At 53.6% G+C, this 13,516-nt stretch overlaps 1 protein-coding gene across 1 annotated transcript; it reads right to left on the bottom strand.

Moving 5' to 3' along the window:
* Window positions 1-4,491: 4,491 nt before the first annotated feature.
* LRRC3C (leucine rich repeat containing 3C) lies at window positions 4,492-13,296 on the bottom strand. Its single transcript, XM_008582037.1, is given in 3 exon segments — window positions 4,492-5,286; window positions 8,354-8,391; window positions 13,278-13,296. Coding segments are annotated over 3 exon segments (852 nt in total).
* Window positions 13,297-13,516: the final 220 nt, after the last annotated feature.

Raw genomic sequence — 13,516 nt, 5'->3', positions numbered from 1 at the left:
TCACCATCAACACACTGGCCTGTCGGATCCTTGGGAGTACCACGAGGTACTCATCTCTGAATCTGCAGTGCCTGGCACATGGTAGGAACTCAGTAGGTGTTTGCCATATGAATGCGTGGGCTCGTGGTGGAGGCCTTGTTCTGCTTTGCTTTTGTCTTCCTGGTTTGGGGCTGTGTTCCTCCCAGGCAGGAGAGGTTGTGATGGCCGAGTCCCTGAGAGAGGAAGGGAGACTGTTCCTAGTTTGAAATCCTCTTAGTCTGACGGGGGAGGCACTGTTCCTCCCTTGGGGATGAGCTGCCTGGGTTGCCTCTGGCTTTGATGCTGACATCCCCACTCTCTGTAGGAGAGCTCAGCTCGGTGTCGTGCTTGAAGCCCAAGACAGGAAGGAGCGGGGCCGCGTCCCATCCACCGCTCCTAACTTTCTCCCTCTGCTCCGGGTGTGCTTGGTTCGCTCTCTATCCATGTATATTCCTTTATATATAATAAGGCTTTGCAGGTGCTTAAGTCTCGTGCCTGGGGTATGTCTTGGTCTCATCTGGTTCAGAACTCGCCCAGTTTCTTCCATTAGCCTGGGAGTCTCCTGAGAGTCAGGTTCATATTGCTCCCCCTCATGCTGGGGGCTCCCAGACGGTAGTGTCTGCTTCCTCTGCCCCTCTAAGCCTTGGCCCCGCAGGGCAGTGAGAAGCTGGTGGGGGAAGGGCTGTGAGGGCCTCCTCTTCTCCTACCGCCCCGTTCACAGCCCGCTGGCTCCAGGATGCTGCGTGTGGGTGCCGTGCTGGGGCCCGTGCCTGGGCCACCTGCATTCTCGCCTGAGAGCTGGGCGGGGCAGCTGGCTGGGCTCTCTTGGTCCCCAGCACCTTTGTTCTGGGCTCCAGCACATCCTGGTGGGGGAGGTTGGTCTTGGCACAGTGTGTCCCCCAGAAGAGCACACCCTTTCTCTTCCTCCATACCAGGCAGAAGGGACAGAAGCAGGCAACATGAATGAGGCTGTGCAGCTGCTTCACCAGGGCCTCGGTGGCATCTCAGAACTCAGGGACCTGTGATCCCTGGTCCCTGGCAGAGATAAGGATGGAGTGAAGCCAGCTATGCCAAACCCACCTGCCTGCATGTGGACAAGCTCAAGCCAGAAGCCAGGAGCCTCTCTAGTCTGCACAGCTCTGTCTGGTCTCCTGTGAAGCCTGAGCTGAAGCTACAGCTTTTGACATTCTCCTCCCACCAAGTTTTGACTCAGGGACCACAAATGGCTGGAGGGAAGAGGACTCTTCCTGGAGACGGGAGCCAGTAAAGCGTCCCCCCGCTCCCCACCCATCTGCTGAGGCCCTCGTTCTCCCTTCCTCCTATGCCAGCTCTCGAGAGGGAAAAGAGTCTGAGCCAGAGGGAGGCCGTGGGGTGGGTGTGATTGGTGGGATATTTATTATCCAGGGTTCAGGATGTCCTGGCTGCGACCCCTCCTGATCTGGGCTACAGGCAAAGCTCCCTCCCCTGGACCCTTTCCTATCCTGAGCTCACCTCTGACAACTGGGGTTAGGTGTCAGGATGGGGGGGCGGCTCTCTGCAGACCTTAAAGATGCAGTCTCTGCTGCTCAGGACGACAGAGTCGAACGAAGCTCCAGGAAAGGGCACCGGTGATAGAGACACAGGGATCTGCTGTTCCCCACCCTCCCACCCGCACTGGTCTACACGATCTACTTCCCAGGGCCCACTGAGATATGTCCCAGTCTGACTCCAGTAGGGGATGGGTGAACAGTGCGGGACAGACTCTGAGAGTGGCAGGGGAGAGACTGATGGTGAGTGGGATAGGGATGGGGCCAGGATTCCCAGGCCCAGGCCATGGTGTGGCTGGTCAAAGCTGTAGCCTGGAACTTCCCATACCCTTGGTTGGAAAGAATGGGCATCCCTGAGCATCCACGGAGGTGGGAGGCCCAGGTCTCCCGAAAAAAGATGATGGGGGTAGGGGCGGGTGTGGGGTCCCAGATTTTTCTGATAAGAGTCAAGTTTCAGCTTCCTGGATGGTATCAGGCAGCTCAGACTGGGAGCGGTTGTATGGGGGTGGTGTGGGGGGTGTTAATGATGGGAAAAGAGGGGGAGAGGGCAGGGGGAGGGCCTGGAAAGGGGACGGCATATTAGCCCATTCCTGTTGCTTATAACAAAATACACAGAACTGGGTGATTTGTAAGAAAACAAAATTTATTGTTTACAGTTTCGGAGGCTGGGAAGTCTAAAGTCCAGGGAACACAACTGGTGAGGGTCTTCTTGATGGGGGCTTTACAGCAACGAGGGGTCTCACATGGCAGAGAATGGCAGAGGAGAGAGAAGGGGAGACAGGGAGACAGGGAGACAGAGATCTCCTCATGCTCTCTCCTTTTATTTATTTTATTTTTTTATTTTTTTTATTTTTATTTTTTTGTCTTTTTCCGTGTCCGGCAACGGATCACAACCCCCAGTGTTGCCCCCGTACCAGACCGGGGACCAGCAACAGGATTGCAACCCTCGGCGTTGCTCCCGCGCCTCGCTCAGCCAGTGAGCGGGAACCGGTCTGTATGTGGGATCCGAACCCTCGGGCGGGAGCGCCGCCGCGCTTCCCAAGCGGCGCACTATCCAGTGAGCCACCGGGCCGGCCCGATGCTCTCTCCTTTTAAAGCCCTCAGAACCACGCCCGCGACCCCTGTTAAGCCATTGACTTAATCACCTCTTCAAGGCCCCGCCTTTCAATGACCCAAATAGGATTCCCCACTCTCAGCAGTAACAGTGGGGATTAAGCTTCAATGAGCTTGGTGGGGACATTCAATCCACTGCAGACTGGGATGTCAGGATGAGGGAGAGGGGCCAGGGGAGGCGACGGATTCCTCCCTGCCACTCCTCGAGCGACTGCCCACTCTGCCCCAGTCTCTGCCCCAAACTGGACAGAACCCTGGTCCAATGGCTCTTATCTCTAGTTCCTGTGTGGGCTCCCATGAGCTTCCCCAATGCCGTGGTCTTCCACAGAGGCCATGTGGGTGGATCATCCTGAAAGGAGGCAGGAGACAGTGTGTTGACCCCTTTGGGTACTTTGAGAAGCCTGTTTGGTAACAGGGATGTATCATATGGTCGCTCCTTCAGCCAGCTTGGTCTCCCTCCCACCAAGGAGTTCTTTTATTAATTTTCCCCGCATCTGGTTTCTCCCTCCACCCTGCTGAGACTCTGCTGGGAGAGAAGGCTGATTACCCAGAGGGTGACGTCCTCTCTCTCCCCCCTCCCAGGTCCTGGGGAGGCTGGCGGGGCCAGTGGTTGGAGACTGCCCACTGCCTTCTCTCCCTCCTCCCTGTTTGTCCTCCCTGGAGGCTCCCTCTCCTCCATCCTTCCAGTTCCACCACCATTAATTTATAGGCCTTGGCTTCCCTGGTGGGTAGACTCTGGTGTCAGGAGCTGGCAGGTAGGAGGGGAGAGAGGAAGTTGGCATCTAGCCCCGCGGGAGCACCCCCACTGCAGGGGTGGTGGAGGTGGCGGGGAAGAGCTCAGCAGCCCTCCCACTCCTCCTCACCACCGGACCCCCATGTCCAATAAAATGAACAATAAGAAAGAGATCGGGGCATTGGTAAAAGGGACTTTGTGCACTTGTCTGTTGATGTTCTGGGGTCTCCCCCGTGCCCCCAGCTCTCCGGTTGCCTATCCCCAGCTCAGACATAGAGGAAACCACATTTCTCCCAAGGGGGAGAGCCCAGGAGACCCCTCAGTGTATAAAGGGGAGGGCAGAGAGATGGGGAGTCTCTGGAAAAGGAGGCAGGGGACTCCGAGCCTGGGGGTCCCCAAGAGAGGAGCCTGGGGACAAGAGAGGCAAGAAGCATGTGGGAACTTCTCAGTGGAGGCAGAGGGAGAAGAGCAGAGGAGCCCACAGGGTCCTTCTCAATCTGGCTGCACCCCAACTTTCTGGCCTCACTTCCGGCTTGGTCCCACCAACCCCTGGCCCCTCTTCGTACCCTTTCCTCCAGCCCCGAGGTAGGTCTTGCCACTACCCAGACATCTCGAGTGGTTTTGCCTCTTCCTTGCCTTTGTACACGACCTTCCATCCAGGGCCGCTCCCTCGTTTCTGCCCAGGCTCCTCCTCGTTCTTTAAGAGTCAGTTCAGACATGTCTGCAGTGAAGCCTTTGAGGTCACCCTCGGCCGGGCACGGGCCTCCTCCTCAGTGCCCTCACTGCTGCCCGCTCCCACCTCCGAGTTGGCACACAAAGCACCCGCTGTCACTCTGATCTGTCACCCCTCCATGACTCTGGACTGGGGAGCTTTGGGCTCTCTAAGCCTAGCACAATCCAGTCACAGAGCAGGCACCAAAAGATGCAGGCGCCAAAGACGGTGCTGGCCGAGAGAGAGGTCAGGTATTCGCGGGAGACAGAGAAGGGAGAGATGGGACGGAAGGGGGCGGGGGCCGCAGAGGACGCGGAGGGGCTCAGAGAAATGGCGAGGGCAGAGGGCGGGCTGCGGGCTGCGGGCTGCGGGCGGGGCGTCCCTGGTCCTCAGAGCACCGTGCTGGGTGCGGGAGAGTCCTCGGAGCGCGCGGGCAGCTCGGGGGCCTGTTTGCAGGAGCGCCGGGTCTCATCCCGATTCTGCCACACGTAGTGGACCAGATAAGCCACCACCAGTGTCAGCCAGCCCCCCATGGTAACCAGCAGGGCCACGTCGGTGCTTCGTTGGGCCCCACCCTGCCCCGTCCCACACAGCTCTTCGTCCCCTGCCAGCGGCAGGAACTCCTGCCCCACGAGGTCTGGTCGGGCTCCCGGGCCACACACGATGCCTGTCCCAGTGCCCGGCACCAGCCTCACCTGCCTGAGCACTTCCTGGAGGGCACAGTCACAGCGCCATGGGTTGGCGGACAGGTTCACTTGGATCTGCAGCCCCATGAAGGCCTCCACAGGCACTGAGACCAGCTGGTTGGCAGAGAGGTCGAGGTGGCGCAGAGTGGCTGCCAGGCCCTGGAAAGCGGCCCTTGAGAGGTGGACAAGAGCATTGTGGGACAGATCCAGCTCCTCTAGGACAAGCAGGTGCTGGAAGGCACCAGCCGGCACTGATGCCAGCTGGTTGGCATCCAGGTAGAGCTTGCGGGTGTCATTGGGGATGCCGGTGGGCACGGCACTCAGGCCGGCCTGGCTGCAGCGGAACGTCTGCTCACCGGCTTCCTCTGCCACATAGCAGCCCTGGGGAGGTACCTGGGGGCTGTGCACGGTACCCCCTGTACCTATCACCAGCAGGAGGGACAGGAGGCGACCGGCTGGTGGGAGCATGGCCACAGATTGTCATAGTCCTGGCGTGGACTAGGATCTGGGGAAGAAAAGACCACATAGGGAAGAGTGAGTGGAAAGAGTTGTGTCCCCCACTGCCAGCTCTCTCTTCCTGAGGTCGCTCTGTGGAGCCTCTTTGTGCTGGGGCCCCTCCGTCAGGGGCTCTCTCAGGCCTGGGTGACTTTCTCCTCGGGGTCTCTCTTGATCTAAGGCTCTTCATAGGGCCCTTCAGGTAAAGGGTGTCCTGAGCTTGAGATTCTTTTAGGGTCTATTGATTCTGTAAGGTTAATCTATAAAGTTTCTTGTTCCAAGGCCCTATTGGTCATTCTGGGTCTGGGGGTTTCTAAGTTTCTGCCTCTGCTCATGTATTGATTTCCTTCTTCGTAATAAAGTCTTTCCCCCCTACCTATCTGGGCGGCTGCCAAGTGGACTGGGTAGGCACCAGAGGGTCTGGTTGGGACTAGTGTGAAGGAGACAAGAGGGACAGATCAGCAATAGGACTTCAGGGCATCCAACTAGGCTAGGTGACGGGTAGGATGTCCGGCCCTACCTTCTATGCCCATCAACTCCCTTTTCAGGAGCATCCCCCCCTCTGGCTGCCCCAGCCCTGTCCTCTGTGCCCTGCTCGTCCACCCTCATCCTCTCCCTCCTCCTCCCAGCCTCTCACCCCTGTTGGTGGCAGAGCCTTCTCCTGTGTTGCTGCCCTCTCCCCAGAAGTAGCCTCCTTGCCGCTAGCTCTGGAGACCCGCTTCCTCCTCCAGAAGCCCTGTTTGCTCGTAGCTGCTGGAAGTTGGGGGCTGGGGCCCAAGAGTGTTGGATTTCCTGGCATGTGACTCTGGGCCCCAGGTGTCAGATACCTGAGCCATGGCCTGGCCAGGCAATGCCAGGAGAGGGCAGGGCCTGGACCCTGATGAACTCTGTCGTGGGGAGGACAGGCCCCAATTCCATTCCCTGTCTCGGGCTCCTCTCCCAAGGCCTGGACATTGCCGTCCTCCATCACTCCTCTCCTAGCCAGAGCTGAGATGCCAACTCCCAGAACCTTTCTTCCTTGACCAGAGCCTGGCTAGGAAGAGGATTCCTGCTTGGCAGGTCTGGGGGTCAGAACAGGGGTTCACCCCATCTCACATCCATTGCGTCTGGTAACCTGTATCCCCCCAACTCCATCCCTGCCCCTGCTCTCCCCTGCCCTTCCACCATGTTCTGTGACATCTCTTCCCTCAGCACTTTCCTTGGAGAACACGCCTCTCTGGAGGACCTCATCTGCCGGCTCCTCACAGTGTCCGACCCCTTACCTGCCAGGGGGAGCTGTGGTTCAGTTTGAGTCTGTTCTCTGCTGGCTGGTAGACAGTCCCTCCAGGAGTTGGAAGTTCTTTAAGTCACCTGAAGTCTGATAGGGATACCTATAAGTTTTTCTGCTGATTTTACGTCCTGGATTAGAACTGACTCAGGTTCTCTCAGTTTGCTGGGGCCCTGGGCTTCCAGGTTGGCACTCTGAACTCTCTCTTGTCCCCAGGAACCAAAGAGGGCTTGAATGACTCATTCCTCATGGTTTCTTAATCCCAACTGCCATCTGCAGCCCATACCACCCCATTACACCACTCCCCCTAATGTTCACTGCGTAGTAGGAAGGAAGGATTTGAAGCCAGAGGATGAGATTTATGTGTGACGTTGGGAACGTCACCCTACCCCCTAAGCCCTAGCATCTGCCTTTGCAAGTGAGAATACCACTGCAGGGTTGAGGGATCCACCAGGATTGGGTGGATGGGAAGGTACTTTGTGAAGCGCCCTGCAAACGATAGTTACGGTGATGACTGTCTTCCAGAACACACTATGGTCTTCCTGCATGATTTCAGTACCCAGGTCAGGTTTTCTCTTCACCTCATCTCCTGTGCTCTGCAGGGCCAGGGGTGCAAGGATTCACAGATGTGAATATCCACGTGGATGGCCCATCTAATACCTTAGCTCATGGTGGCAGATCCTCTGTAACTCCCTTGACCCTCAGCTCCAACCACATCAGCTGCCTTGGCCACCCCGAAGGATTCACAGATGTGAATATCCACGTGGATGGCCCATCTAATACCTTAGCTCATGGTGGCTGATCCTCTGTAACTCCCTTGACCCTCAGCTCCAACCACATCAGCTGCCTTGGCCACCCCATAGCCTCATCTCCTGTGGTTCCGCCCTACCCACGCCATTTCCAGTTTAGTGCTGGGACTTAGAGCCTCAGTGATTGACAGAGCTTGGAGGAAGGGACCATCAGGTTTAACCCTTCTAGGTTGCAGATAGGTGAACTGAGGCCCAGGATGTGACCAGAATTATACAGTGAGTTTGTGGCCCCACTAAGACCAGAGGAGCCCAGTTTCCTGAGTCCTTGTCCAACACTTCCCGTTGCCTGTGGGCACCTCTCTTACCTGAGTGCCACACTTGCCATTACTCTACATCCTTGCCTTTTGACCCCCTGCTGAGACCCGTAGAATTGTCTGGAGCCTCCGACCACTCCCACTAAGTCAGAGAGGCAGGAGAGAACAGGAGAATGTGGTATCACAAAGACTAGAGAGCAAGGACTTGTCATATGCTTTGGAGACCCTTCTGAGAAGGAAAACCTTGCTGGATTTTGCAAGAGATTATGGGTGATCAGGACTGAACGTGTAATTGTAGGGCCCAGTGCAGAATGAAAATGTGGGCCCTTTGCAAAAAAACTGTTAAGAATTTCAAGACAGCGACAGCAGAGGATAAAACCAAGTGCAGGGCCCTTCTGAGCACAGGGCTGGGGCCTTGTGCAACTGCGTAGGCCGCGTGCCTGTGAAGCGGGCCCTGGATGTTACCTTTGAACGAGCAGTTTCAGAAGCGTGATGGGAGCCAGAGCCAGATGGTAAGATACCAGATGATATCATCTCTGGGGATGGACTCACCACTGACTCATTCTTGTGACATCAACAGGGGCATTTCTCAGACTCACATTTGTCCAAGGAATCAGATAAGATACATTTTCTATACTCAGGCAAGAGAAGAGAATATTTTCTCTGTAGCTTGCTTATTAGTTAGGCCAGGCACTCTGCTGCTGAATACGTGGGTGTCCATCTCGGGATTATGATTGAGCATGGGATAGAAAGCTTGTGGAACCCTCCTCCTGCTGTCCTTTTCTCACACTGAGCAGGGGGGTTTAGCTAATGCACAGGACTTGAGCCTGCCTGTTGATTGAGAGTTATTTTCTTCTGAGAGTGGGGCAGCTTCCAGGAAAGAGTGGGACTGGGCTATCCAGCACAGCAGCTGTCAGAGAAGCCGGCAGTCTGGGCACATAGAGAGTTCACCTGGAGCTGTGGATGTGGTTAGTTAAGGGAAGCTAAGTGCAGGGCTCAGTAAAGAAGGAAGATCCGAGGTGAGGGAGGAACACGCTGCAGCCTGCTGTCTGGGGATTGACAGAGGTCAGAGCAGAAATTCTCTCTAACCATTGATTCATTCAGCGAGGACTTCCTGTGAGCCTATTCCAAGTATTTGTGCTAGTTGATGGGATGCTGGGTCTGTAGCAGTGGTTCTAAAAGCTCAGCCTGCACAAAAACAAATTAGTTATGCCGGGGCTTCATCTGGGCCAATTAAATTAAAATCTCTGTGGATGGGGTCTAGGCACTGGTATCTTTCAAAAGCTCCCCAGGTATTTCTAATGTGCAGCCTGAGTTGAGAACTGTTCATCTAGAGGGAGACATAGACACGTCGAAACATGTCTTCACACTGCATTGATGTGATGTGTGGCCTAACTGCTGTGTGTACGAGGAGTTCTGAAGCAGAGAGAGAATAAGTAACATGGCAGAAGCTGCTGGCTGCCTCCCTGGCTCCTTACCTCCTTCTGTAATAACACACACGGATTTGGGAGCAGCAGTGGACTCAGTCCCTGATGATTGAACCTGATCGGTCTTCTCAGTCCATCAGAAGCCCCGTGGCCCACTTTTCCAAACTTCTTTGCAGCTGGCGGTGGCCCAGTTCTGCTCAATGACATTTAAATGGAAGTCTGCTGAAGGGGTTTCTGGGATGGTCTTTGATTTTCTCATGAGGGAGGATGAGGCTGGGCTGGGCTCTCCTCCCTGCCACTTTCTCTCTGCTTTGAATGTGGATGGTCAACTGTAGCCATCTTGTGACCACGAAGCAACAAGCAGAAAGGAAAGGTCAAGAGTATCATTGAGACTTTGTCCTGGACATCACTGAACTACTCAACCAGCATCAGCAACTGCCTACTTCTAGACTCATTATGTGAGAAAGACAAGCCCCCACTCCAGGGCTTCCCAGCTTGGCTGCACATTAGACTAGGGGAGGTTTTGAAGACTCCTGATGCCTGGGTCCACCCACGGAGATTCTGACTGAGTTGATCAGGCTTGTGTCGGATGATAATGGCAACCGAGGATGAGAATTATTACTTCACTGGGGTTTTCTGTTGCCTTCAGCTGAGTACACTAACTTTTCCAGAATATCAGGGAAGGCTTCATTAAGGAGTGACATCTGAACTGGGCCTTCGAGGCTGGGTTCATCGGGTGGAGAAGGAGTGTGTGCAAGGGCGAGGGAGCATGGAACAGCTTGGCTTCCAGACTATATGGTAGATGGAAGGCGTGGTGGCAAAGGCTACGTTAATGAAGCGGGATGAGACCAGATACTTGTGGGTTGTATACCATGCAAGAATTGGGCCTGGATTCAGTGGCTGATGGATTGAGGGTTTTAAAATTAGATTTGATATTTGGATCACTTTGTTGATTGTATGGAGGATGTGTTGGAAGAAGGAAGACCAGTTATGGCAACAGTCCAGGTGGGAGACGGTAAGGGCCTGTGGGACTGGAGGAGCTATGACTGGGGTGTTCCATGTTTTGTTGTGGCCTGTGGACTACATGAGAAAACCCCTGGGCCAGGCCCAAGACCATCAGACGCTGGTGCCACTGGGCATATCCTTCCTAAGTCTCTTTGTACCTTCTGTTCTCTGAACCTCACGGTCTCTGAGATCCCTTCTAGCCTGATGCTCAAGATATCTATGATGGCAGGACAGGGGAGAGGCCGATGCATGGCAGGGCCCTGGTTCCCAAGTTCAAGGCCCAGGAAAGTAAGCATCTCAGGCCCCCAGCCTCGGCAGACTGAGTCACAGCTCCTCCCTCCAAGGGTGGTAACTCCATATCCCAAAGATGTGACGGTGGGGGAAAGAAGTTCAGCAGGTCTCCAGGCCCTTCCCTCCCTGATGTTGGTCACCCCCAGGTCCATCCTGGATGGGGGGGGTTAATTGAAAAGAAAGGAGGCTAGCTACTTTATCTATCAGATCAGCCAGGGACTCATCTAATGCCAGGGTACTGGGCAGTTTAGGGGGAGTGGCAGTAAAGGTGTACACACCGTGCATTCCCGCCCTTGGGTGTACTCTCTCATTTGTTCAGCACACATCAGAGCACCTACTGCGGACCAGGGCCTCTTAGGCACAGGGGATGCAGACAGAATTAAATATCCCCCAGATATTTAATTTAATGGGAGAAGACTGGTGTGTGCATAAGTGTGGCCACTTGATAGCCTAGGGGTGGGCTCTAAGCTGAGATGTTTGCAGGGGTCAGAGGAGCCCAGAGGGTGAAGCAGTGAACTTGGAGAAGGTAATAGGTGAACTAGGCCTTGATGAGTGATCAGGAGTCACCACATGGAAAAGGGTAGGAGAAGCATTGTCGCTGAGACAAGAGCAAGAGAGAGCAAGGTGTGTTCTGAGCGTGGTGAGTAGCTCAGTGTGGCTGTAGTCTGGGACGTGTGGCTCAGTTACACACCTCAAGAAACGTTTATTGAAGATCGACTCTGTGCGGGACATGCAAGTGTGAGTAAGACAGCAGCACGCAGCCTCGTGGGGGACGTGGGTCTGTAACAGGGCTTACACATATAGAGCCCGTTGCCTGATGCCTGGCAAAGGCTTAATAACCTTTGCTGTGATTGTTACTGAAGGAGGAGCTGGCCTTAGGCAGGGGAAGAAGGTGATCTGGGGACAGTAGCCACACAGAGTTTCTAGACAGGTAAGTCCTACTAGGAGTCTTGTCTTGAAGCTACTGATTTTATATCCATTGTCTTATCATCTGTAATATTTCCAGTTTTCTTTTTTTTTTTTTTTAAAAGATGACCGGTAAGGGGATCTTAACCCTTGACTTGGTGTTGTCAGCACCACGCTCAGCCAGTGAGCAAACCGGCCATCCCTATATGGGATCCGAACCTGTGGCCTTGGTGTTATCAGCACCGCACTCTCCCGAGTGAGCCACGGGCAGGCCCAATATTTCCAGTTTTCTAAACTGCTTTTATTCATGGGAGAGAATGTCAATTTTCCATATCGAGAATATGCACACTGAGGGATTCCTAAAGTACCACCCTGCCCTTGATTCCCAGACGGAGGAGGTTCTGGTTCCCAGGCGTTGGCTCAGTCCTTTCCCTCCGCAGCCCAAAATAGCCATGGGGCTGGGTGAGGGAGGCAGGGCGGAGTGCCCACTGGCGAGGCTGCCTTCCCTGCACCCCTCCTGGCTTCTCACCCACTCAGTCGTTCTCAGGAGGTTCGCTCAGTGCTCCTTTGTCTGTGGAGCATCCGCCCCCCACCCCTCCTCACCACACGCCTGGTGCACCTCCCACCTAGGCAAAAACAAAAACAGGACTGTCAATGAAAGACACAGCTCTTTCCTTCCATATGCACGCTCAACACGCCCTCTCAGGAAGCAGGGCTGGGGGAAGAGGGTGGGGAGCAGGGGGCAGTAGGAGTGGAGGGGTGGCATCTCTACCCCAGGGGTCAGGGCAGGGGGCCATTTATTGAAGCCCCTCCTCCCAGCTTCTCACCACCGCCATCATCCAGGGAATGTGTTCTCTGTTTACCGTCCTGCCTGTGTTTGCTATCTCGGTCCATTCGTTGTATACACAACAAGCAGAATTCCCCCCCCCATATGGAACCCCCCCCCCCCCAAAGGCTGGGGAATGTGTCTACCTCAGCAGACGAAGGAGCTCCCAGAGGGCAGGGAAAGTCTGTGACCACAGCTGACTCTGTTTTAAAAACACATTTCATAAAAAATTTAAAAGTAATAATATCACATTACACAAAGTTTGAAACTGGAGAATGAAAAAGATCACCCAGAATCCTTCCATGCTAATGCAAGGTCCATTTTTATTTTGTTGAATTTCCCTAGCCTAATAAATAGCTGCTCAAATATCATTCAAATGTGGAATGAATTAATAAAAGGCAACACATATTAAGCACTTACTATGTTCCAGGAATTGTTCCAAGGACTTCACATTTATTGACCCATTTAATCTGCACAACGTGAAGTGGGTATTATCATGATTTTCAGGATCTCCATTTAGAAATGAGGTAACTGAAGCACAGAGAGGTTCAGTGACTTGCCGAAGGTCACACAGCTGGTAACCAGAGAAGCTAGGAGTTGAACCTTGGCGGTCTTGTGCCAGGATCTTACCAGTGCTGCTTTATTTTTGCTTATCTTAATCACTAATGCATATTTAGGCATAGAAAAACTTACTAGTATGGGCCAGCCCGGTGGCGCACTGGATAGTGCGCCGCTTGGGAAGCGCAGCGGCGCTCTCGCCCGAGGGTTCGGATCCCACGTACAGACCGGTTCCCGCTCACTGGCTGAGCGAGGCGTGGGAGCAACACCAAGGGTTGCGATCCCGTTGCCAGACACAGAAAAAGACAAAAAAAAAAAAAAAAACTTACTAGTATGGACAATTTCAAACATAAGAAAGTAGAGAAAATATTTGGATCTCCGTCCTGGCCAGTTGTGAAAAAAAAAAAAAAAAAAAAACTTACTAGTATGGACAATTTCAAACATAAGAAAGTAGAGAAAATATTTGGATCTCCGTCCTGGCCAGTTGTGAAAAAAAAAAAAAAAAAAAAACTTACTAGTATGGACAATTTCAAACATAAGAAAGTAGAGAAAATATTTGGATCTCCGTACTGGCCAGTTGTGAAAAAAAAAAAAAAAAAGTACAGAAAATAATGTAAGGAACCTCATGTGCCTACCACCCAGCTTCAATACCTGTCACCTCGTAGCCCATCTTATTTATCTTATTTCCCCGTGTTGCCAGATTATGTTGGCAAATCCAGTCATTGTATCCTTTCATCCACAAATTTTAGTATATATCTCCAAAACATAAGAATTTTTTATTAAAAACAAATTACCACAATACCATATCATGTCTTAAAATTTATAATTCCGGGCCGGCCCGTGGCTCACTCGGTAGAGTGTGGTGCTGATAACACCAAGGCCACAGGTTC

Source organism: Galeopterus variegatus, unplaced genomic scaffold (assembly GCF_000696425.1).
Source record: "Galeopterus variegatus unplaced genomic scaffold, G_variegatus-3.0.2 Scaffold2504, whole genome shotgun sequence".
Taxonomy (NCBI): Eukaryota; Metazoa; Chordata; class Mammalia; order Dermoptera; family Cynocephalidae; genus Galeopterus; species Galeopterus variegatus.
Note: the sequence above shows the minus strand (reverse complement) of the source record. Positions and strands in the feature narration are given on the sequence as shown.